At 43.0% G+C, this 23,909-nt stretch overlaps 2 protein-coding genes and 1 long non-coding RNA gene across 7 annotated transcripts in view; 1 reads left to right on the top strand and 2 right to left on the bottom strand.

Moving 5' to 3' along the window:
• HCLS1 (hematopoietic cell-specific Lyn substrate 1) overlaps nt 1-1,297 on the top strand; it is a 31,922-nt gene extending 30,625 nt beyond the window's left edge. For all 4 annotated transcript variants that reach the window (XM_028504567.2, XM_036018154.1, XM_036018156.1 and 1 more), the window contains exons 12-14: nt 50-275; nt 425-487; nt 687-1,297. In XM_028504567.2, coding sequence (XP_028360368.1) covers nt 50-275; nt 425-487; nt 687-823 — 426 coding nt within the window. In that variant the 3' untranslated portion in view covers nt 824-1,297. The remainder of the gene's footprint in view (nt 1-49; nt 276-424; nt 488-686) is intronic.
• LOC118498900 lies at nt 16-23,202 on the bottom strand. Its single transcript, XR_004901394.1, has 3 exons — nt 23,112-23,202; nt 4,908-4,918; nt 16-27 (listed from the first exon to the last, which is right to left on the bottom strand). It is a non-coding gene; the product is annotated as an uncharacterized LOC118498900 (long non-coding RNA).
• Nucleotides 5,422-22,169, bottom strand: FBXO40 (F-box protein 40). Of its 2 annotated transcripts, XM_036018152.1 has the most exons (5): nt 21,826-22,169; nt 16,118-16,190; nt 11,285-11,317; nt 8,484-10,397; nt 5,422-5,977 (listed from the first exon to the last, which is right to left on the bottom strand). In XM_036018152.1, exons 3-5 carry the CDS (start codon nt 11,285-11,287, stop codon nt 5,762-5,764), a joined length of 2,133 nt encoding a protein of 710 aa, XP_035874045.1. In that variant the 5' UTR covers nt 11,288-11,317; nt 16,118-16,190; nt 21,826-22,169; the 3' UTR covers nt 5,422-5,761. The 2 variants fall into 2 exon arrangements, with proteins under 2 accessions (XP_035874045.1, XP_035874046.1); XM_036018153.1 differs by lacking the exon at nt 16,118-16,190.
• Nucleotides 23,203-23,909: the final 707 nt, after the last annotated feature.

The following is a 23,909-nucleotide window of genomic DNA, read 5'->3' as shown; positions in this document are numbered from 1 at the left end:
GGCAGTTCCTAGTGAGTTCAAGTCACCCTGCTCCACACTGTCTCTTCAGGATGAGGAGGAGGCCCCAGCTTTGCCCCCCAGGACTCCGGAAGGCCTCCAAGTGGTAGAAGAACCAGTGTATGAAGCAGAGCCTGAGCCCGAGCCTGAGCCTGAGCCTGAGAATGACTATGAGGATGTTGGGGAGATAGACAGACATGAGAAAGATGATGAACCAGAAGGGGACTATGAGGATGTGCTGGAGCCTGAGAATCCCTCTTTGCCCTCCTCCCTGACTGGTAAGTAGTCGAGAGAGAATCAGCTTCTGAATTTGGTCAGGTCTTTGGTGGGGGCGGGTGGTAAGAAGAATTGTCCCATTACCCAGAAGAACCTGTTTGTTTTCCTTCTCCCTGTTGGTGAGACCATGTTTATGTTTCTCACAATGCAGGAGCATCAGGCTGTCCGGCTGGGGCTGGGATCTCGGCTGTAGCCCTGTATGATTACCAAGGAGGTAGGTTGGGAGTGGCCTGAGGGGTCTGGTGCCTGAAGGCCCTTGAAACAAGAGAGGGGGATGAACTCCAAGGGTCAGGGAAGAGTCCAGGCTTGGCATCAAGAAGACCAGGCCTATTTCCCTTCTGAGGTTTAGAGTGGGCGCAGGGATGGAGGGATTCCTGTCTGACCATCCTAATTCCTGTCAATTTTGTCTCCAGAGGGAAGTGATGAGATTTCCTTTGATCCAGATGACGTCATCACTGACATTGAGATGGTGGATGAGGGCTGGTGGCGGGGACGTTGCCATGGCCGCTTTGGACTCTTCCCTGCAAATTATGTCAACCTTCTCCAGTAAATGGCCCTTACTGTATTCTGCACTGTGACTTCCCATGTCCAAAGTGGCTCTGCCTCCACCTCCTCCCATCCTGCTTCAAGTGTCTAATAGGATGTCACGAGTTTGCTGAAGTTCCACATAGGCTTCCCCCTCCCCTCTGCATTAGGGCTTGGGGCAGAGACAGCATGAGGAAGGAGCTCTCCTCAGTCCTCTCTATCCTGTGTGAGCTCATAGACATTTATCTTGTTGCCCTGCCTCCTTCCCCATGAGTGCTCCCTCTATCACCCCAATCTCTGCCTTTTGCTTTCAAGAGCTCTGAGCTTCCTGGTTGGCTTACCTGGGAAGGTATGTCTCGATTGCCTGGTTTACCTGGTTGTGCTTTTGCCTACTTTCCTTCCTTGCAGAGATATCCTTTCTCTGCTCAGTCTTAATGTTGGAAATAAAGTGAGACTATGTTTCACCTCTAGGCTGAGGTAAATAAGTGCTTTTTGTGCAGCCCACAAAGACCTTAGTTCTCTCTCTTTTTAAAAAAGATTTTATTTATTTATTTTCAGAGAAAGAGAGGGAAAAAAAATCAATGTGTGGTTGTCTCTTGTGCACCCCCTACTGGGAACCTAACCTAGCATGCAACCCAGGCATGTGCCCTGATTGGGAATCAAACTGGTGACCCTTTGGTTTTCAGGTCAGCACTCAATCCACTGAACCACACTAGCCAGGGCAGCCTTGGCTCTCATGGCTCCAATTCTCCTTCCATTGTTCAGGCATATCCAGAAGACTCCCTCCGACCACTGCCCATTCCCTTCTGCCCTGGATGGATAGGACTGGGCCTTTTTTTAGGCTGTATTTAAGCCCAGTCCAAAACAGATGAGCCTGGGGAATGGTGGTAAGGTGGGGGTACAGGAGACAACATAGTGTCAACTTCTGTTGGCTTCTGCAGTTGTGAGACGCCAGCCACCTTCTGCCTGGGAGTAATGACCACACTCTTTCAGGACATGACGATACTTGAGGAAGAAGCACACATTAGGGATTAGGAGGGAGGAAAAGGGAGATTTGGCAACAAGCACAAAAAAAGATGAAAGCTAAAGGAACACAGTTCTGATGAAGTGGTAAGAGGATTTATCCAGGAGAGTGTCCTCTACCCAAGAAAGCCCAGGCTTTTTTATAGCTAGCTGGATGACTGAAATTGATGGCCAAGTAAGACTGTGCATGGAAGGAGCTCATGAAGCTTCTGTGTGGTTTCAGGGTTGAGGCTGATAAAAAAGATTAGGACATTTGGACAGACAGTGACGGGCAAAAAACAAATCACTGGGCAAAGTATGGGGATGAAAGAGAATGAGAAGGCAGGTCATAGTGGGTTTATCCTAGCCCAGGCCATTGGTCTCCATAAGGCCCAAGATAGAAAAGATCCTAGGCAAAATCAAAACCAAGTCAAAATCAAAGTCAGGGATTTGGTTGGTGTAGGGAATATTTTGTTGGTAAGACAAAGTCTACGTTGTAACCAGTATCTGAAGTTGGGTCCATCTTTCGAAGATGAAGAAGGTGGTGGGAGCTACAATTAGTGACTGAGCTCCATAGATGCTCCAGGACTTCCTACAGTTGTGAGCTTCCCACAAGCCCAGAGCACTGTGTTCCTCAGTCTTGTTCCTTGGCTTTTCTTTAAGACACAAACTCCTTTGTTTCCACAATGACTTCTATGCCAGTGAATCACAAATCTGTCTCTAGACCTAACTTACAAGATTTACCCATCTAGCCTTTAAGAGTGCAAAGCAGCCTTTATTTCTGCTTATAGAGATGTGGGGATTTCCAGCATACAGAGGTAAGTCTTCATAGATATGCACAATCTCATTCTTCATTCCAGTTTTATTTGACATCACACATAGGTCAGAATTTTACAGTGGTTTTCTGGTGACACCTCCAAGACCCACCATGCTTTTCACTTTTCCCTTTATTTTAAGACAGAAACTTCTTTTCCAGATCCCTATGCAACGTGCAACCTCATCCTCCATGTTTGGCCAGTTTCTACTTTGAACCAATTACCTTGGTGGTGATTCGCATAGACATCTCTCCATCCTGGGAACACAGTCCCTTTTCACTCCCCTCAGTGCTTCTGAGTCTGAAGCCATGTTTCACTGTCTGGCCTCTCTCAGATACTGCTTGCTGCTTATGCTGCTCACTGCAGCTGTATCTCACTAACCAAATCATCTGTCCAATTCACTCTCTGTAAAATAGTTTCCTTTCGCTCCAACTACCCTCTCACCATAAAATGTGTTTGTTTGGATAGATCAGTGGACACACTGCAGTACCCTGCTTTCTGCAACAGATACTGTTAGATATCTTATAAAATGTATGTGGTGATGTTGATCAATTCAGTATTGCTCTGAAGGAAGCAACAGAGAAAACAGTGCGGCTAGAGTGTGCAGCCCGCAGAGCAGTGTGGCACTGTCCTGACTGCTCTCCTGCCCCTGGCCTGCCCCACCCCCCAGACTGTGAGGGGACAGCCCTCTGCTGCCCTCCTTTCTCTGTACTTCTCACCCATCTAACAGTAGCCCCTAATTTTCACCTCCCTTGGCTGATAGCTCCCCACCTTCTCTCTCTCTCTCCTCTCTCTCTCTCTCTCCCCCTAGTAAAATAAGAAACCCAGAATGGACTTTAGGAGGTTTCTTTCTCTACATAGGAAGGACTAGATCCGAAACACATGGAACTGATACCTGGAGAATTCTCCCTTTTTTCCCACTTCAGGGTTTAGTTGTTTATGGTTACTTATCTTCACCAAATAAAATCTTAGATCATACTCTAGTTACATTTTTAGAAAATGATGCCTTATATACAAATGTGAAATATAAACCGAACAATAAGGATGAGGAAAAACAGTTACATTACTGAACAGTGCCAAGTGGCACATTGTAATGAAAAGGTGAGCAGATTTCTGTTCTGGGACTTGCTCGAGTGCCCTCTTGACTCTTCTCAGAGGTGCCGTCTACTTCATCGACACCAGCTTCGGACCATCTTCAGAGATGTGGGTGATAACAAGCATCCAGATCAACTAGACTCATTTTTGTTGTTGGCTAAATTCTTTGTTCTCTACTTCTCCACGATGCCTATCCTCCTTTTCCCTTCTTTCTCAAGTGCTTGAGGACTGCTAGGCCTGCTGAGAAAATGGCACCAGTCAAGGTGAGAGGGATGTAATCACAAGATGACTAGCTTAACTTTCCTGGCTTCAGCTACACGTGGAGAAAGCTTTAGCTTTTTGGGTCAAGTACAAAAGCTTACCCTTTGCACTTGACCCAAGGGCATGAAGCCATACCAAATAAATCAGCTCCATCTGGTTCCCAACTTAAAATCACCATGTGTCTAAAACCAATTTTGTAAATAAAGAAGAGCTGACGAAATTTTCACCACTGTAGATAACTACGTGGGAGAGAAGATTCTGCTGTACAAAGAAAACTGACCCTAACTTCCTGCCTCTGATGTGTCATCTTTCAGGGCAGTGGTTCTCACTCAGGAGTGACTCAGAGGATAATTAGCAATGTCTGGAGACATTTTTGGTTGTTACAGCTGTGGGGGTACTACTAGCAGCTGTGACTGGGGGCTAGGGATGCTATGAAATATCCTGTCATACATAGGACAGTCTTCCATGACAAAGAATTATTTGGTGCACAATAGCAGCAGTTCCCAGAAACCCTGCTTGAAGGAAAGGGGAAGTCAGTTTCTATTATGAATTTTTCTTTTATTTTTGTTCTCATGAGTATTTGCTGTTTGTTACCCAAAACTAGCAGTGTCACCCACTTTTGACAGGCTGAAGGCATGACCAGTAATGAGTAGGAGACATTATAGGGAACCACCATGTTGCCATGACTTCCTTCCCAAGATCCCATGCAGGACCTGCAGTGTGCACTGGTGGCTGGGCTGTGTCTGTGTTCTCCCTAATGCAGACCTGGGATATAATTTTCAGGAGAAAAATATCTGGACTCTTAAGTCATTATTAAAGTGTAGGCTTGAGGCTTTTGCCCTTATTTTCTCCATGAATATAGTGTCTCTTTTGGACTCTTCAATTTTCAAGGTTGTCCTATACGTTGTCAAGACTCTACACAACAAACCCTGTGACCTTATTTCTGCCTTTCTTTTTTTTTAAGATTTTATTTATTTATTTTTAGAGAGGGAAGGGAGAGAGAGAGAGAGAGAGAGAGAGAGAAACATCAATGTGCAGTTGCTGGGGGTCATGGCCTGCGACCCAGGCATATACCCTGACTGGGAATCAAACCTGCGACACTTTGGTTCGGAGCCCACACCCAATCCACTGAGCAACGCCAGCCAGGGCTATTTCTGCCTTTCATCCTCTGGTTTGTGGTGTCCTCCAGGATGCTGTGCTTAGCCGTGGTTTCTATTCTGTTAGGCTGTGTTTGGATGTCTGTAGGGGCAGTGGGGCAATGAAAAACAGTCCTGGACTTGAAAGTCAAGACAGCCCCAGCTCCAGAACCTTCACACTGGTGCCCTACACCATGGAGGGCTGACACCTCAGACCCCATCTTGGCATTGACTGCCCCACAAATTTGAACGTGCTTGTAAACTCAACACTGGCCCCTGCCCCATAAAAGGGGGGCTGTGTTGCTTATAGAGGTCTATGCTGCTTATAGAATTCATTGCTCTCTTATCTCTTAAGAAACTGGGCTTATCTTCCTCAGTGACCTCAAGTTACCTATTTTCTCTTCAGACTGATCTATTTCAGAAATAAAAAAGGAAAGGAAGTAAGTCATCAATGCAGTATGATAACAATTGTACAAGGTAGGGCTTAGGAAGTGCTTAGACCTTGTGCAACAGCTTGGGTTTTGGAGGACATTGCGTGTTGTAATACACCTAGATAAGCATATACACAGTTACAGGGGGAAGTCCCCCAAAGCATACTCTGTCCTACTTTCAGCAACTCTGAAGAAGAATTCAAGAACAGTGGTATGGGATTCTTTACTTGGCTTGTCTCCCTTGTGGTCTGGCTCTAAAGGTGGCAACTAAGCTCTCTTGGGCCTGCTCACGGGGCTCACACATGCTGGTCAATAGAACTGGGTCAGTCTTGTGCTCCACAATGTTGAAAGGACAGGTCTTCAGGTGCTCAGACATGGAAGTGACTTCATTAAATTCCCAGTTGTTGATTTTAGAGAAGAGGCTGCTGAATTGCCAGATCTGTTGGGAAAGATAGAAGTTCAAAAGTGAACATTGGGGCAGTACCCTCAGGCTAGCTTTATTTGAACAGGATAAGGAAATGCCTCCCTGTTTTTCCTGTTCTTAGCTTCCAGAGAGTGGTTAGTGGCTGCTGCAGACATTTTGTTCGTTTCTTCTCCAGCACGCAATTCCCAGTTCCCGCTTCCAATACATAACCTTCCTAGCCAGCCACGCAGTTGTGTTGGAATGACTGATACTAATCTGTTCATCGAACCCACCACACCACCGCTGGCACCACACATACACCCACCAGCTCTAGAATGGACACATGGTTCAGATCAGGACAATTAGTTTCAATGACTCTACTCCAGAACTCTTTTTTTTTTTTTTTTTTTTTTTTTTGAGATATCAAAAAGCAGATTCTCTTTTTCCCTCTGTACTTGAACTGGGAAACTGCAGTTTCAGGAGTGACTGGTAGCCCCCAGGAACCACCAAGGGAGCACTATATCTTACAATAGAGACACTATTGAAGAAGTAGAGATAAAAAAATAGAAAGAAAAACATCAATTGGGGGAATTTTCTTGAGCTACCAGATCAAGCCTTACCTGAAGCTATTCCCTTTAGACTTTTTAGATATTTGGGTCCAATAAATTCTCTTTATTGTTTATGCCACTTTAAGTTGTTTGTTATTGCTTGAAACTAAACGTATTGTTACATATAAGAAATCTTAGAACAAAAAATTTAGTAGAAATCTAGGAGTCTGGTACTCAAACACCCTCCGACCTTTTCACCTAGGATGTTGTGGCAAAGTCACTAGTTTTAAAATCTGTCTACAAGAGTAGACATAACCTGATACCCCTTCAATCTGACCACTTCACACTCAGTTTCTTGTCATTATTCCTATGTAAGTAAAACGTTTCCTGGGATCTTAGAACAATTTCTTTTTTTACTTTAAAGAGCCATTTTAACTCCAGAAAGAAAATTTACTTGGAGTTAATGGATGCTCCAACTAAATTCTCTCTTTCGTTCTGCAAAGAAATTAGCGTATCCCAAATTATATTCAAGAGTGGACAGCAATCACTGAGTTGTGAACCAATGCAAGCCAAAAAAATAATGGAATTTCTAGTATATAAGTGAAATTATTTGTATCAGATTTTACAGAGGATGATATTAGGCAACTCTAGACTATACAATTCCTGAATGGCAGGGGCTTAGTTTCATTCATGCTTATGCTTAGCACATAGTTGTTGGCAGGCAGTGTTTATGGCAGTCAGTGGTTATTTAACATCTGGATATAGGCACAGATACATGAGAGAGAATCTCAGTGATTCTTTGAAGAAGACTGCTCTGGAAATAAACAATAGTAAATATACAAGATGTATTGGACATAAGTAAGAAAAATAGATGTAAGCAACTGTAACTCCCCGATGCCAATTTGCACACACCCACATGTTGGGAAGAAACTCGACTGTAATGGAATTATTGACCTCAATGGGCACATAAATTTATGGTGCATATTACTAACACATTTACTATAAGAAAGGATGCTTAGGGCACTTTGGATATGCTCAATTAGGAGTCCCACTTCTATATGGTACAAGGTGACAGAAGTCATAGTACAGTTAAGCAAGTATAAACTGGGAAAAAGAAACACATTTAAAAAATTTACAGCAGAGTTTTTGGGAAATATTTAATAGGTATTTGAACTAGGAGAAATCAGTGAACCAAATTATTTTAGAATCTCAAAATGCATTTAACAAAGGCAAAAACTGTCTTTAAAAATTAGTTGACATGGGACTACAGGGAATTTGTCGATGTACTGTGCCAGTCAGAGCCCAAGCAGGAAACAGATGGCACACTCGGGTAATTTGAAGAGAATTTAAAAAAGAAATGATGTACAAATTGTGGACTAGGTTTCGGAAAGTCACAAGACATAAGGCAGTACTTGGGCTGGTAACAATCTAGAGTGTTTCTACCCTAGGCCTGAAAGGGAAGGAGAGGGAGGTCATTGGACCAGAACAGGTTCTTGTGTGGAGAGAACCACCTGATGCAGCCACCTTCAGTGGAGAGACACAGCCACTGCAAAGAGTCATGGAGGGAGAATACATGTTGCGAGGAAGCCAGAAGGAGAGGGCTGTCAATTCCACTTTTCTCCCTCTCTCCCATCACCTGCTGATACAGTGCTATTAGGTAGCCTAACTGGAAGCCAGAAGGCAAAGGAGCCAGGTGAGGCAGTCTGTGGAGATCAGCATCCTGGGGGACAGATCACGGTGGAGGAGGTTGGAGAATGGGTCATGTGAGCAAATAGAAGATATGCGGGACACATACATAGAGATAAACAGGCACTGACATTTATTTTTATTGCCATTAATATGTTTATAGGTCTGTCTTCCCTACTAGGCTGACCTTCTTGGGCTCAAGAATTATGTCTTATTTCCAGGAACCTAGTACAATCCCAGTGCCTAGTTGAGTGCTTGGCACATATAGAGCTCTTAAATATTTGTTGAATGAGTGAGTGTTTACTTGCCTTCTTGTGGACTCTCCAGGAGGTGCCTCCATGGGAATACCTCTTCTTCTTCCACTGCAGGAGGACCATCCCTCTCTCCTGTAATAAAGTGGCACAGATGTTCCTCATCAGTACAGACACCTGGGAGAGCTGGGACAGGCTGATGCTGTCCAAGAACCCAGCGATGTACTGCAAAACCTCCAAGGGCAGACTGGTTAGAGAATTCTGGCTTTTTCCTCCATGGCCTGAGAGATGGTGGTTCTTCCTTCCCTCCTTCACTTCTGATGCAACCTCTGGCTTGATGGCAAAGGTCTCCAGCTCCTGACTGTAGATCACTTTTGCCTTTTGCCCTGGGGGACGGAAATGGTTTTGAATAAATGTACATCCCAAGTAGGCGAGGGGGCACCGATGCTGGAACCAGCCATCGAGACACGACTGAATGTCTGTGTGGACATTCTTGAAATGCAGAGGGAATTCATCCCTCCTGAAGAATTTGTTGCAAGTAAAAGTGAAGGCAGAGCTGCTCTTGTTGTGTCTCCTGGTCACACACTCACTGTGGAGTTCCACATGGAGCCCCTCTGGGTTGGAAGTGGTTAGGAGGTCAGCCAGCACTGTTCCAGAGGAAAACTGTTCTGGCTCAAAACTGTATGTCTGAGTAGCAAAATCCATGAACAGCCCATCAATGCTCCTGGATTCAGAGATGACATGACCTTTGAGTTCTCTTTCCAAAGCACACAGGAGGGTGGTCTTGATGAGATCTGATTTGGGCAGGTCCTCCACAGCGATCCCTAAATCTGAAGTGTCTACTGCCTTGTGTTCACTCGGCTTACAACTCAACATGGCATCGCCAATGCGAGCCCGCTTCCCACAGTAGCTCACAGGAACTTTGAAGGTGTAAACAGTCTTCACTTCCTGAGCCTCAAGTTTGCCATAAACAAAGTCCTTCTCCTTAGGTGTACAAGCAGGCATTTGACCAAAGTGGATTAGCATCCTTCCATTGTGCACCAGATACATATTATAGTCCTTTACATCCACAGCTGTTTTCAGTCTTTCCAGAACACCATCCTGCCAAGGGGCAAGCCCTGTTGTTTCCACAGCTGCATGACAGTCCTGCTGTTTCTGGTTTTCCTGTGCTTCTTCCCCTTTGGCAGTGTCCTCCCCGACCACGTTATTGCCGTTGGAAATCTGTTCTTTCCCTGGGCCATCACTGTTTTTGCTTTCACAGCTCGCTGATGAGTTTGTTAAAGCAGAGGCTGCGTTCTCTTTGCTGAAAATATTTTCCCACTTGCTAAACTTGGTCAGGTCCATCCCTTCTGTGGTTCTGGCCAACGCCTCACGTTCTTCTTGACTCAGCTCTGCCATGTCTCCTGTAGTGGCTGACAGAGAGCTGTGTGGTACTAAACCAGCATTCGCTCCACCCACCGCTCCTCCCATTTCCTCCCAGCTGGCTTCTCCATTCAGAGTAGGTTCCTCCTTAGTGGGCTCTCGAGTTTCTGGGAAAAGTTCTACCATTTTCAAAGATCTGAAAAGGACCTTCTGGTCCTGGAGGGCCAGGGCTGTGTCCAAACACTCCTCACTGGGGGGCTCCTTCATGATGTTCTCGTGCAGGATTGTTTCTGAGTCCACGTTGGGCCAGCGGTTCCACTCCATGGAGCAGCAGACCACGCTGGCGGGGCACACTTGCAGATGCTTGGCCAGCTTGTGGCGGGACATGGAGAGGGGGCAGCCATATTCGGAGTTGAGGCACGGAACCTGCTCTAAAGGGCACAGCAGCTCATGCTCTGCCTCTTTGCACATGTGGAAGGCGGCGCCACAGGACAGGTGGCAGTTTATCATTACACAGGAGACATTGGGCTCCACAGGAACACGGCAGTGACGGTTGAAGCATCTCTCACAATGCCTGTGCTGCCCAGGTGGAGGCCTGCGTGCCCTGCCCTGGAGACACCAAAGGCAAAGGGAAAGAGAAAACGAATGAGTGCTGGGAGAGAAGCTCTAGGTGTGTCTGTGACTGTGTTTTAATTTACTTATTTTCTGTTTGTACATGTTTCTTATAGGAACCTTGGAAAATATAAAAAAATCAAAGAGAAAAGAACAAAATCACTCATAATCCCACAGCCCAGACTTAATAACTATAATCCTCCTTTCTGTATTTCCTGTTAGCTTATTTTATGTATGTAGTAGAGGTGTTCAGAATAGGGAAAAAATGATGTTGAATGTAATGAAGTTCAGTCTTGACAATTGTTATTTTTCAGTTGTGGATTATGAGTGATTTATATTACACAGTTAATACTATGAATACAATTTTGTGTCCTGTTTTTCAATTTGCTATTATAACATGTTTTATTAATTATTCTCTACAAACTTTCTTCATAATGGCAGTGTGGCATTCCAGAATGAGAGTGCTATCATTCATTTAACCAGCTCTCAGCAGGACACATCCCAGGAGGGCAGGGGCCGTGTCTGGTTTTGTTCATATCTGCATCCCTTGCACCTGCCACTCAGCCAGGACCATGGTAGGTAATCAATAATATGCTGAATGAAGAAATTGTTAGCCATTTAGATTATTGCTGCATTTTTGCTTTTTTTTGTTTTTAAAGTTTTACTAAAAATCCTTGCTCACAAATCTTTCTCAGTTCTCTCTGTGCCTTTTCCCTACTCTGTCAATTTCTTTCAGGTTTTGCTCTAGCAACTCCGGTTTGGCAAAAAGCCAATAAATATCATGAAGCCATAAGGACAAGTGTGCCAACTGCTTAGGCTGCAGGCTAAATGAAGCAGATCTGGACCCCTAAGATGTGAAGATCCAGGAAGAACTTGGTACTTACCATTGCTTCCTAATTTCTTCTTGCTTTATAATGCTAAAGGAAAATAAAAAAAATATGAATATGAATGATTCATAGTGAGAAAAGTATTTTGTTTCTCTATGTTAACAGGGGCCAAACAGACTTCACAAACTCTCTCTAACTTAATTCCTTCCACCACCCTAGAGGTGTCATCGACCCATTTTATAGCCAAGAAAATGGAAGTCAGAGAAGTTCAATAACTTGTTCAAGGACATATAGCAGCTAAGTGATGCAATCAGTTCCCAGCCCAGGCCATCCTAGTCTATGCTCTTTTCACTGACCCACACTGCCCTGTGATGCGACATCTTACCAGCTATGGAATGTGCAACTCACACTTCTTACAACTTTTCTCCATCATCTACCAACAATTATCCTGAAATTTCTCTACCCCCTCCTCAACCACCACATATGCACATATGTGGTCCAAGTTACCCTTGTTACTAGCCCTTGCTCCCCCTTGGGCTTCATGTCTATTTAAAAAGCAGCCTGATATCCAGCTTAGTCTATGCAGTGTACAAGTGTCCATGAAATAATCTATTGCATGCCATTCACTCTGGGGTATTCAGTGGTGCCATGGCTAGAGCAGGGGCCAAATCCCAAGGCCCCAGAAGCAGGCTGATGGGGACTCAGACAAGCACAAGAGAAGATGCCCTGCCTTCAGGGAAATGCAGCTTTTGGCTCTGGTTAGTGGATCCCATGTGGAATGTGTTGCCAGATCGTCTGATTTTTCCAGAAACCAGGGGTGCAGATTTTTGTGAGTGGTGGTACAGTGTAGTGTTAGGGGGCAGATAGCATAGGATTCCGCCCTGGCACTACAAGTCAGTAGCTGAGAGACTTTGGGAAAGTTTCTTAACCCCTTTGTTCATCAGTTTGCTACCTGTAAAGGGAGAATAATAATAGTACCTAGCTATTGTGAGGAGCAAGTGAGCTCATTGCAGTATCTGAAACTCTTAGAATTGTCTCATAGGAAGTCATCTATATATGTTTGCTATTATAAGTATTTATATGTCATTATATTGCAAAATATTTTATTACATAATATATCAAGATAAAAATTCTTGGAATTTTGAACATTGGCAAATAATTAAAAAAAAAATACCCTCTATTTGGGCCAAGGAAAAATATGTATACAGCCTGCATAGGACCTGTAGCTGACAGTTTGCAACACCTGGCCTAGAGAATTTGTAGCATAATTTCAGCACTGTGCTAGTCTGGGAAGAATTTGGCACCCAAAAGTCAGAGATTAAATTTTTTATTTTAATTTACTTTAGGATTTGCCAATTCATTGTGAGTGAATTTTTCTTCAACTTAAAATTTTTTTTCAAATATACATAAAAGGAGGAAGAATATTTACAATAAACACTCAAATATGCTCTACCCAGATTCAATAATTGTTAACATTTGCTGCTTTTGCTCCCTCCCTCCCTCTCTCTCCACACACACAAATTCACACCATTTTTGGTTGAAACTCTTGAAAATAAGTTGCTGATATCATATCATCCCTAAGTACTTCAACATGTATTTTCTAAGAGTAAAGACATTTTATTTTATAATTACAATGACATTATCCTACCTAAGAAAGCTTAAAATAACTTTCTAATATCATGTAACATGTTATCTATATTTAAATTTGTCCAAATATTCCCCAAATGTCATATATGTTTTTTAAATTTTTGAAGCAGGATCCCGTTAATGTCAGTTTATTACATTTGGTTGGTAAGTGGATTTTGTTTGTTTGCTTTTTAAAGAGGAAAATAACTTTTTCTTTCTTTCTTTTTTGGAATTTAATTCTATGGTTGGTGTTTTTAGCCGCTTTAATCTTGGAAAGCCTCCCTCAACTTTTCTTTTTCAGAAGGTACAGACTTGAATTTCAATGAAAATTATGTTCTGGTTCACTTCTATATTCATTTGTTCATTCCTTTAACAAGCATTTGTTGATTCCCTATTACGTGCCAGTAAGTGAGCATAAGAGGCACCTGGACTGCTTGTTAAAAGTGGTCCTTACACAGTATTGTTCATCAGCATCAGCTGTGATGCTTGTGAACTTATAGATCTGCACTGTTCAATGTGGTGCCCACCAGCCACATGTGACTATTTAAATTTAAATTAATCACAATTAAATCAATAATTTCATTTCTCAGGTATACTAGCTACATTTCAAGTGCTCAATAGCCACATATGGTTCGTAGCCGCTCTATTAGACAACATGGAATACACCTTTATAGAGAGTTCTATAACAACACTGCTATAGATGTTGGCTGCAGCCCTGACCTGATTGAGAGGGGTTCTATAATTTAAATTCTCTCTTTTTTAAAGATTTTATTTATTCATTTTAGACAGAGGGGAAAGGAGGGAAGGAGGGAGGGAGAGAAACATCAATGTGTGGTTGCATCTTGCACTCCCCCTACTGGAAACCTGACCTGGCCTGCAACCCAGGCATGTGCCCTGACTGGGAATCGAACCAGCGACCCTTTGGCTCACAGGCCGGTGCTCAGTTCACTGAGACACACCATCCAGGTGGAATTTAAATTCTTAACACATTCCCCATCTGATTCTTATGTACTGGGGCTGCTGAGGGTGAAGGAAGATCATGCCTGAGTGCTCTATGCCCCTAACATTCAGCCTGAATCAGGAGGCAGATGAGAAGTTACAAGCCAGAACATTAAACGGGGTCAGGACCCAATAGGAGATAAATCAAGGTGTTAAAGCCAGAGAGGGAGATGGAGCAGAATAAGATTGGGCAGAGGATGTCTTTAGGATTCAAGAGTATAGCTCCTGGAGCTTTTAAAACACAATTTAACATCCAGACCACTTCTGGGGGTAAATGTCCATTGTGGACTTACGGACTTGTGGAAATTCATAAATTTTAGGCTAAAGCATCTGGAATTATTTGGTACTTAAATTTGGAATTTTTATTTTGATCTACTATTTAATAAAATATTTTGCAAGGAGCTATTTAACAGTATAATTTGTGTGTCAACTAGTAGTACTGGAGGGAAGGAGTGGGAGGATCTAGAGGTAGAAACTGCTATGCAGGAATGTGAGGGAAGCTTGGATGGGGAAGGCTGATGGCAGTAGAGATAGGTAAGATAAGGTAGATAGGAGACATTAAAAAGTAAAATCAACTAACACTCTTGTTTCTGACTGGACATGGGAAAAGAAAGGAATCAAAGTTGATGCCAAGATTTTGAACCAAGAAGAGAGAATACAGGGTATAATTCTGAGAAAAATAGAATTCTGAAGATGAAATTGTTTGGGGAGGAGAGATAGATCCAGCACATTTAATGCGAGTGTTAGATTGTGGAGGTGTAGATTTGAGAATTATCCACTTACAACTGAGAGAGGAAGCCGTACTGGGGAAGTAGCACAAAACAGAAATCTGAGCTTCGAAGTACATAACTGAATGTAACCACTTTGGGGACAATAGGAAGAAATAGAGCCAGAGAAGAAGAGACCAGAGAGTTAAAAGAGTCAACACTATGTGACCCAGGTGTAAAAAAAGAAAGGGTGAGCCACAGCCTCCAATGCTGCCGTGAGGTTAAAAACAACAATGACAATGTGGCATTCTTGCCAGAGCAAATGTGGCATTTCAGCTGGGCTGTGGGATCCTTGGCTATTCGAAAGGCAGTGTTTGCCAGGAGGGGAAGGGAAAGCTGTTAAGCACACACTCCCGTGTCCCCAGGTCCTGTGCCCTGGCTGGGAGAATGTGACCATCTGCTTTTTATTCATAAAAGATATAATTAATAAAATGGAGCCTGGATGAGTCAGAGTCCCCTGCTGGGTTTTAGGCAACAAAGAAGAGGCAGACACAAATGGAATACGACTATGTGAAAAAGCTACCAGCACCAGAAATGTCCACCTTTGTATTTGTCTGCCTGGTTCTGTCATGAAGTTGAGCTCAGTTTCTGGGAAGGGAAAAGCAGGTCTGGCTAGTTCTGTGCTGTGTGTGTGTAGTGAGAACCCTGCCCCAGTAGCAGAGATGTGTCTGGCTGGTGGGACAGTGATGATGAACCTGAAGCGCATTCATTTCTTATATTCAGCTTTATAAAGTATGATCCTTAAGAACAGTGTTACTGAAGCAGGAAACAATTGTGGTGGAGCCTTATTGCTCTCCATCTATTTGAAGTTACTGTATTTTGCCATGTATAATGCACACTTTTTTTGCCTAACTTTTTGAGGGAAAAATAAGGATGCACATTATACCTGGGTATAATAATTACATACCAAGGGTATAATGATTCTGTATATAGTATGTACAAAACGTGGGTGTGCATTATACACAGCAAAATGTGGTTTTTTAAAATATCCCTTTAAGAGAGAAGAAAAACAATGCATGCAGGCAACAAAGATGCTGCTATTTAAAGATAGTCTTCCAGGCTCTGGAGCTATACCAGATCAGTGACTTTGAGGGAGGACATGTGCGGAGCAAAAAGACACAGTGAGTAGACAGGACTCTAGAGAAACTTTACACACACATATATAGAAAGGTAATTACAGCCTAAGGACATAAAAAATCACATCTGAACCTTTTGTTGTGCATCTAAGGGAAATTTTTCTCACTGAGATAAAGGACAGTACAAAATTCTTGACTGTCTAGTTCCTGCTGGGTAAGCCGAGTGACCGATGGCCCTGGTTGGCCTGGGACTCTTCTGGTTTTCTCGTTGTAAGTCCCAAATCCTAGGATGCCTCTAAATCCTTGGCAAAGCTGGACAGCTAATTGATCACCTTGTTTGACACCAGTTGCTATGCCCCAAGTTGATCACATTGGATACACTATGGGTTGTCTTGGGGGATAAGATGCCCTATTCTACAAACCTCTGTTTCAATGCAGTGACTGGATCCTTATCCTCCGTGGGTTTGTCTGACTTTCCAAAACTGAGTGATCTCTCTGCGTTTTGGAAGTCATGAGAAAGAGAAACAAGACTTTAGTGCCTGACATGGCTTTTATATAGCATCTCATTTAATCCTCACAATGACCAGATGAGGGGGCACCAGATGACCAGTGCCTGGTCTGTAAACATTTCTAGTTTACAGACTAGGATTCTGAGGCACAGAAAAAAGAAATAAGTAAAACCCCCAAAACAAAACAAAAAGACAAAAATCCCTAAATTTATCTGGCTTCAAATTCTCTCCTCTTTGCTTGATCACATTGTATCCCTCAGAGACCCACAGGGGCATTGTGTGGTCCATCCCATGATGTCAGAGGAAAGCCAGCCCATGAGTGGAGCTCATCAGGGGAAGAGCCTCCCTCCTCCAGTTAGGACACAGAGAGGTATCTGCATGCATAATCTTTCCAAACTGTAGAGGAGCTGGATGCTCTTCATTAGGAAGCAACTTCATCCCTGTGATGACTTTTTCTTGGTCCTCTTCTGGACCATGGCCCTACTGTGCCATCTGAATAGAGGAAATAAAAAGATTATCCAAGTTCCATGGTTTTGCATTTTGGGGACTATAAATGGGAGAGTGAAGTTTTGACGGTTAAAAAACTGCCCTACAATATGGACTTTGAGATTTAAAATGAAACACTAAATCAAAGCATATAAATTATCAAAACTCTTCACTGTGAACAAGTTGACAAAATCCTATGCTTAAAACAACTGGTACCATTTCCTCCTTCAGTTTCTGGGCCCTTCTGCTCATTTCCAAATTCACACTTCCTGTCTGAAAAGTTGGTGCATTCCCTCCTCTTAAAAATGAACACTGTCCCCAAAATATGTTTTAAAATTCTCCTGTCTAAAGGAGACAGTAGTCAATATAATTTAGATTTAATAGTTCAAAGATCTACACGGAACTAGATTTTGCTGGTTGTACTGGATAGGGTTTAGTGGAATATGAGTAGTTGAAAGGGCCTGGTACATGAGTTTGAAGGATGAACATTTCTTTAAAGAAATAGGGAAGTATTTAGAACCTGGCAGGGGAAAAGAAACTTTATTGGATGCGGGTTGTGGTGCTAGGTGGACCATTCAGAAGGCAGTAAGTTAATAAGTAAAGGTAAGGCAACTAAAATAGTGGTCCTTAAAGTGTGTGCTCGGACTAACAGCATCAGCATTACTAACTGAGACCAGTCAGAAATGTAAATTCCTGGGCCCTTCTGAATCAGACCTACTGAATCCAGCTGATTCAGTTGTAAGCTCAATTAGAGAATCACTGAGCTAGAAAATGCTTGGCACTGTGCACCTAACACAAAGGAACTACTGCCCAGTTGGGTACGAAGGCCTTGGAGAAAGATCTGAAAAGGCAGTGGGCATTTCTACCCATTTTTTTCATTTCCACCGTCACTGCCTGGTCTGAGCACCATCATCTCTCATCCTGTCTGGCACAATAGCCTGATGCTCAGTCTCACTCCTCCCATCTTGTGCCCCAGAATCTAGATTCACCAGCAAAGAGAGCGATTTTAACAACTTTTAATACTAGGTCACTACTCCCACTTAAAAATCTCTAATGGACCCCCACCACAAGGAATGAACTCTGAGGTCTTTATTTTGGCCCACAAAGCCCAGCGTCCCCTGCTTGCCTCTTTCACTTTTTTCTCTTTTCCTGGAGCACGTGGCTCAAGCCTGTTGCTTAATCCTCTGCAGGGCCTTTCTAGTTGGTCTTTCTGCCAGGTTTCTCCCCTTGCTCCATATCTGTGTTATGGGCTCTTTCTTGCCATTTACATTTCAGCTTACATGTTACCGCCACAAGGAGGCCCTATGTGAAGCCCCCAATATAAATTAAATCAATGAACATTCTCATATATTAGCTAAGTAATTTTTGAGAATTTATGTAATTTCCCTAAGACTAATTTATTCATCCATAAAGTGTGGCTCACAATAACCCATAAGAGTGTATGAGGATCAAATGAAATAAAGTAGGGGAAGTGTCTAACATACGCCTCACACGTTTGTTAGTCATTCCTCTGTCGGGGAGGCCCTTCTCATGCTCTTCTCTTCCCTGTCCAGGACTTTCTTTCTTTCCATTGCATCACTTCCGCAGCTCTTGGCTGGCCTTTCAATTTTTAGTTCTCCCTCGCTCAAATGTATCTTACATACCACTGCCAGTTCAGTAATCTGTTTAAAAAAATCTTAACCTTACTTCTTTAAGAATGTGAATTCCCCCCAACCCCTTCCCCTTTTGGCCCCTGGTAATCAGTACAAAGCATTTATTTCTTAGGAATTCAAATAGTACTGCATCAGCCAGGAGTGTTATTTATTTATTTATTTATTAGACTTTATTTTATTTTTTTAAAGATTTTATTTATTAATTTTAGAGAGATGGGGAGGGAGGGAGAAAGAGAGGGAGAGAAACATCAGTGTGTGGTTGTCTCTTGTGCAATGCCCCACTGGGGACCTGGACAGAAACCCAGGCATGTGCCCTGACTGGGATTCGAACTGGCAACACTTTGATTTGCAGGTTGGCACTCAATCCACTGAGCCATACCAGCCAGGGGAGGAGTGCTTTTTAGAAGCCACAAAGGTAACAGGAGGGCTTTGTTCCTTAGGTTGAAGTTTGTAATTTAATTGTTTGCCTACGTTATGCTGCTCTTTATGGGGAGGGTGGGGAGGAAGGGAGGTATCAACTGACTCTCCACTTCTGTCTTGCCGATTGGTTGTGGGAGTCAGGACAGCCTTCGAGAAGTGTTGCTGTGAGGGTGAGTTGGGGAGAGATCCTGACGGAGCCACAGATGCAGCAGAGGTGCTCAGAGCAGGACAATGTTTTCCTGCAGTGACAGGGGCTCTGACTGGAATATCAACAGAGCTGGAGAGCAAATGCAAATGACCTCAGAGAAAGTGTAAACCGGTTTCTGAGGGAAGGAGAGTAAGTATAGCTAACACAGCTCCCAGCACTCGATAAACATTTACTGAATAGGATTAAATGGAACGAAATTGAACAGAGCCCAAAAGAAGGCAATATTTTGAAAGAGCAACCTCTTTCAAAGATAGCAATTTGAAACAAATTTAGGAGGAAAGTGTATGACGTCAGATTATGCTAATTTGGGGATTTTTTTTTTTTAAGTAAGAAAAAGAAATGTTTTCAACTTTATTAGGTTAATGTAGCCTTAACAGAACGGAAGATACTTCATAGGACTGGAGTTATTCATAGCCACTCTGAAATGCTGCCAGAATTGTTTTCAGGGGTTGTGGTACTTGTTCTAAACCCTACAGATGAAAATCAGAAATCTGTATCAGGTGGGTAACTAGAAAGCCTCTATGTGCTTAGGAATCACTTGAGCAATCTTTTTAAAGATTCTGACCTGGTAGGACTGGGGTGAGGCCTGAGTGTCTTCCCACACAGTAAGTTCTAGACAATGCTGATGGTTCAAGGATCTCACTTTGAAAGAAAAGGGTCTAATTTAACCTCTTCATTTCCTACAAGAGCAACTGAGGCCCAGAAAAGTAAAGTGTCTTGCCCACACTCTTCACCTTGGTGTTTTATTGAGAGGTTCTGTAGAAACCAGTGTTACACAGAGCTACCTGTGTGGTGGCAGCTGAGCTCATGTGGGCAACTTAGATGGTACCAAGGACGAAGAGGACAGAGCCTGGAAAAATGAGGAAGAGGTGGTGACTAAGTGTCGCTGGCCAAGAAAGTCATGAGAAGGCATATGGCAGGTATATTTAAATCACTGACTCAAGCAAAAAGAGAATGGGATTAACAGATAATAGTTTTACATTCCGACTATAATTTTAAAGTTAGTGTCAGGGAGATATTTTTAGGCAAAGGACCCTTTCCACACCCCTCACATGATGTCAGTAACTATTTTGCCTCTTCATGGCAATAATTATTTATTCCTCAGCTTTAACTCCAATGGAAGAGACAACATCAAAAGTTAAAGGTCAGAGGTATTCTTTAACTCTTAACCTATTAGCCAGTCAATTAATTAGTTATTTTAATTTAATTGTTAAATTAACAGTTGTATTTTAATGATACATTATGAACCTGTTTCCCCTACTGTAGAGATATTTAATTCTAAGGAAAGAAAATGTATAAAGGTAAATATTAAAGAAATCCCCTCTTTGCTTCTTGAGATGTTAACATAAGCAGTTGGCTGAAGACAAGGCCCGCATCTGCTCCACTGTCCTGGGCATCAGGGCTGTGAGTCCCGCACTTGCACTGTGCCCCGAACAGGTAACCGGCCTCCTCCAAATCTATTCAATCTCGCCATCTGTGGTTCTCCACCTGTGCTAGAAATCTCTCTACCTTTAAACTTTCCAGTTATCTCATCAGCTAGTAAATTTTCATACCTGCTGCTTATATTATTAGTATCAGTATTTTAAATCATCATTTGTTTTGTATTGGCCAAGAATGGATTACCTAGGGTTCATTATAAATCAACCTGTCTTCTTGACTACACCTAAGCCAACACTCCCCAGTCTTGCTAGCAGAGAACCCCAGCATACACCTTGAAGATCGTGGTGCCTTGGAAACCCTGACAAGACTAAATGCAATTAGGCATGTCATACATAGTGCACTTAATTGTTCCTAGCAAACAGGCATACTTACAACCCAGACACCCTTAGCAGAGTTATGGGATGCACCTGGAAGTTACAGAGGCAGGCAGGAACCAGAAATTAGTATCTGGGGAGGTCTCCTTTAACTTGGCATTGGTGGCTTTAGCCTGTGTACTTCAGAGTGTACAGAATCACTTTTTGCTGCATAAGCCACTTCCCAGTATGTCCTTAGCTGAACTCTAAACCATATAACACCAAAGCAAAGCTAAGAGGAAAGAAAATAAACACTGCTCCCTTATCCCTGCCAATTCTATGCAGTTACTCCAAAGCTAGAAATAATCTAGCTACATTTTAAAGCTTCCAATACATTAATTATCATTAATCATTTTACATTTGTCCCTCTGGATATGCAGGTTACAACTCTTTAATAATTTATGGTCTGTATAAGTTCTGCAACTTGTAAAATACTTCCACTTCTATTCCACGGATGCACTTTGAATTCAAGAGCTCTGGGATGTACGGAGTCATGTTTAGGGAGTATTGTTAGGAAAAAACAGGTTTTAAACTCTGCAGAGAAAGTTTAAATAGCACATGCAGTAAATACAACTGTGGCACATTAGCTGGTAGGTGACACAGGGGATGGAATTTAAGCCACATGAGAATGACTTGCAGTTAACGTAGGAAATGCTGATTGGTGAAAATATGACAGCATTTGGACTTTAAAATGAGAAATCCTGGGTTTAGTCTTCCATCTATTTCCTCACCACTCCCCTTCCTCAACTCTGCAACCCCTCATCAGTCTCTCTGGTTGATTGCAGAAGAAAGAACCTAAACTGTCAGAAAGCAGGTAATCTCTTCTTGCTCTAAGATTTTAGAATTCAAAACAGAAATTTACATATGCTGAGTCTCATTCTCAGAGCGAACATCTCCCTCCACTCCCCCTCCCTCCCCGCCCCCCCACCGCCACCCATATGTAACTAATTTGCTTAACAACCTTGCTCGGAGCAAAAAGGTGATGAGCAGCTCGGCCTCAGTCTCTGCGTTCACCACTCTAAATGTCTCCATGGTGCACCTGCTCAGGTCTGAGAAGCTTACCTTAACTGCATGGGCTGAGTCAGCATCTGCTGCACCCGCATCCAGGATTGTGAGCAAGCAAGCAGGTCACAGGAGGCGGCTGAAGGAGCATCGGCTGCACAGAGCAGAATTCTGTTGAGGAGGCAGGGAAAGGAGAGAAAACTTCAACAGGAATAGTTCAAGTGTTTCGAGGTTAAAAATAAAACTATATCACAAGGGTCAATGTGACCAGGCTCAGCTTACTGATTTTTTCTTTCCCCTGTGTTTATCAACACTCGGTCTCTACTGCAGTGGCATTTAGAAGGGAAAGCCAGAAGGGAAGTGAAGTTTTATATCAATGGGTTTTCTTTCCCTCGAGGAAGGAAGAAAATCCTTTTAAGAAGGATCCTTTTCAAGGCTGGAGCAGCCTCCCAGACTCCTGTGCGTGCACTGGGCAGATCCAGCTGTGCTCATGGTGGCTGGTGGAACATTCAGGCTGTCACTCTAATTATAACCATGCTTTTCACCTAAATCCACAACTTGCTGAAGCAGCAAATTGTGCAAGTGACATGAGGTCTTGTTTCTCTTTCTCCTATTTCTTGTCATGACAAGTAAGTGGCTGTCCTCTCCTGGCCCTCCTCTTTCTCAGGTGGTTGGAAAAGGGAGAGTTTGTAACTCATAAATCAAGCACAGAGCAAGTCCAGTGTGAGAGAATTAGAAGTGGTAGGAGGCTTAGCTGTGGCTTACTCCAGCTCCCTCTTTTTACGGATGAGAAGACTGAGGGTAGAAAGTGTAAATTGTCCAAGGTCACACAACTTGCTCTAGCAGAAGAGCCAGAGGAAAGACAGTTATTCTGATTCCCAGTCTGGTGTTCTTCTTTATCTCATCCTCCTCAGAGGGATGCATTCAGCTATCTTCCGACGAGATCGGGTGCATTCAGGGTGGTGTGGCTATAGACACATTCAGCTATCTTCTGAGGAAAGAAAATATGTAATCCTGGCTTGGCTAATTTCTAGGTACAGTTGACCCCTCATCTGTGTTTTTTCTCTCTGTGGTTTCAGTTACCTGAAGTCAACTGTGCTCTGAAATATTAAATGGAAAATTCCAGAAATAAACAGTTCATAAGTTTTAAATTGTTACCGCTCTGAGTAGCATGTTGAAATCTTATGCTGTCCAGCTCCATCCAACCTGGGATGCAAATTTACCCTTTGCAAATTGTCCAGTGTATGGAAGCTGCACATCCTGCCTGTTAACCACACTTGGTAGCTGCCTTGGTTATCAAATACCTGTCACAGAATCACAGTGCTTGTGCTCATGTTGTCCTAAACTTAACAATGGCCCCAAAGTACAAGGGTAGTGATGCTGGCAATTAGGATATGCCAAAGAGAAGCCATAAAGTGCTTCCTTTAAGTGAAAAGGTGAGTACAGTACAATAAAATATTTTGAGAGAGACCACATTCATATAACTGTTCTATTTTAATAGTAGCTATTGTTGTTCATCTCTTACTGTGCCTAGTTTAAAGATTTTATTTATTTATTTTTGTAGAGAGGGAAGGGAGGGAGAGAGAGAGAGAGAGAGAGAGAGAGAGAGAGAGAGAGAGAGAGAGAGAAGTGTGCGGTTGCTGGGGGTCATGGCCTGCAACCCAGGCATGTACCCTGACTGGGAATCAAACCCTCGACATTAACTGTGCCTAATTTATAAATAAAATTTTATCATAGGTATGGGCAGTGTATGATGAGGTCTGTCCACAAATTATCCAGCCACGTAATGTGTGAAATAGGGACATTTATTGAGGAAGATACGAGATACAAGAAACATTGTACATAGAACAATGACGCCTCAGTCCCCTTCAAAGCAGGCACCTTGGGGCCTCACACAGTTCTCCCAATTGCCATCAGCTGCCCTGTTGTATTTTCCTGCATCTCATCAATAGTTTGAAATCTTTTCCCTTTCAAAGGTGATTTTAGTTTTGGGAAAAGGCAGAAGCCATAGGCAGCCAAATCTGGGCTGTAGTGGGGCTGAGTCACCTGGCTGGCTTGATGTTTTGCCAAAAACCTCTGCATGAGACATGATGCATGAGCAGGTATGTTGTTGTGATGAAGCTGCCAATCACCAGTTGCCCAGG

Source organism: Phyllostomus discolor, chromosome 2 (assembly GCF_004126475.2).
Source record: "Phyllostomus discolor isolate MPI-MPIP mPhyDis1 chromosome 2, mPhyDis1.pri.v3, whole genome shotgun sequence".
In the NCBI taxonomy this organism is placed as follows: domain Eukaryota; kingdom Metazoa; phylum Chordata; class Mammalia; order Chiroptera; family Phyllostomidae; genus Phyllostomus; species Phyllostomus discolor.
Note: the sequence above shows the minus strand (reverse complement) of the source record. Positions and strands in the feature narration are given on the sequence as shown.

What these genes read in the sequence shown, in the direction of transcription:
- FBXO40 (XM_036018152.1), bottom strand. An exon ending in CCTGGAGAGTCCACAAGAAG is followed by an intron (nt 5,978 to 8,483) that starts GCAAGTAAACAC and finishes CTTTCCCAACAG; the next exon opens with ATCTGGCAATTCAGCAGCCT.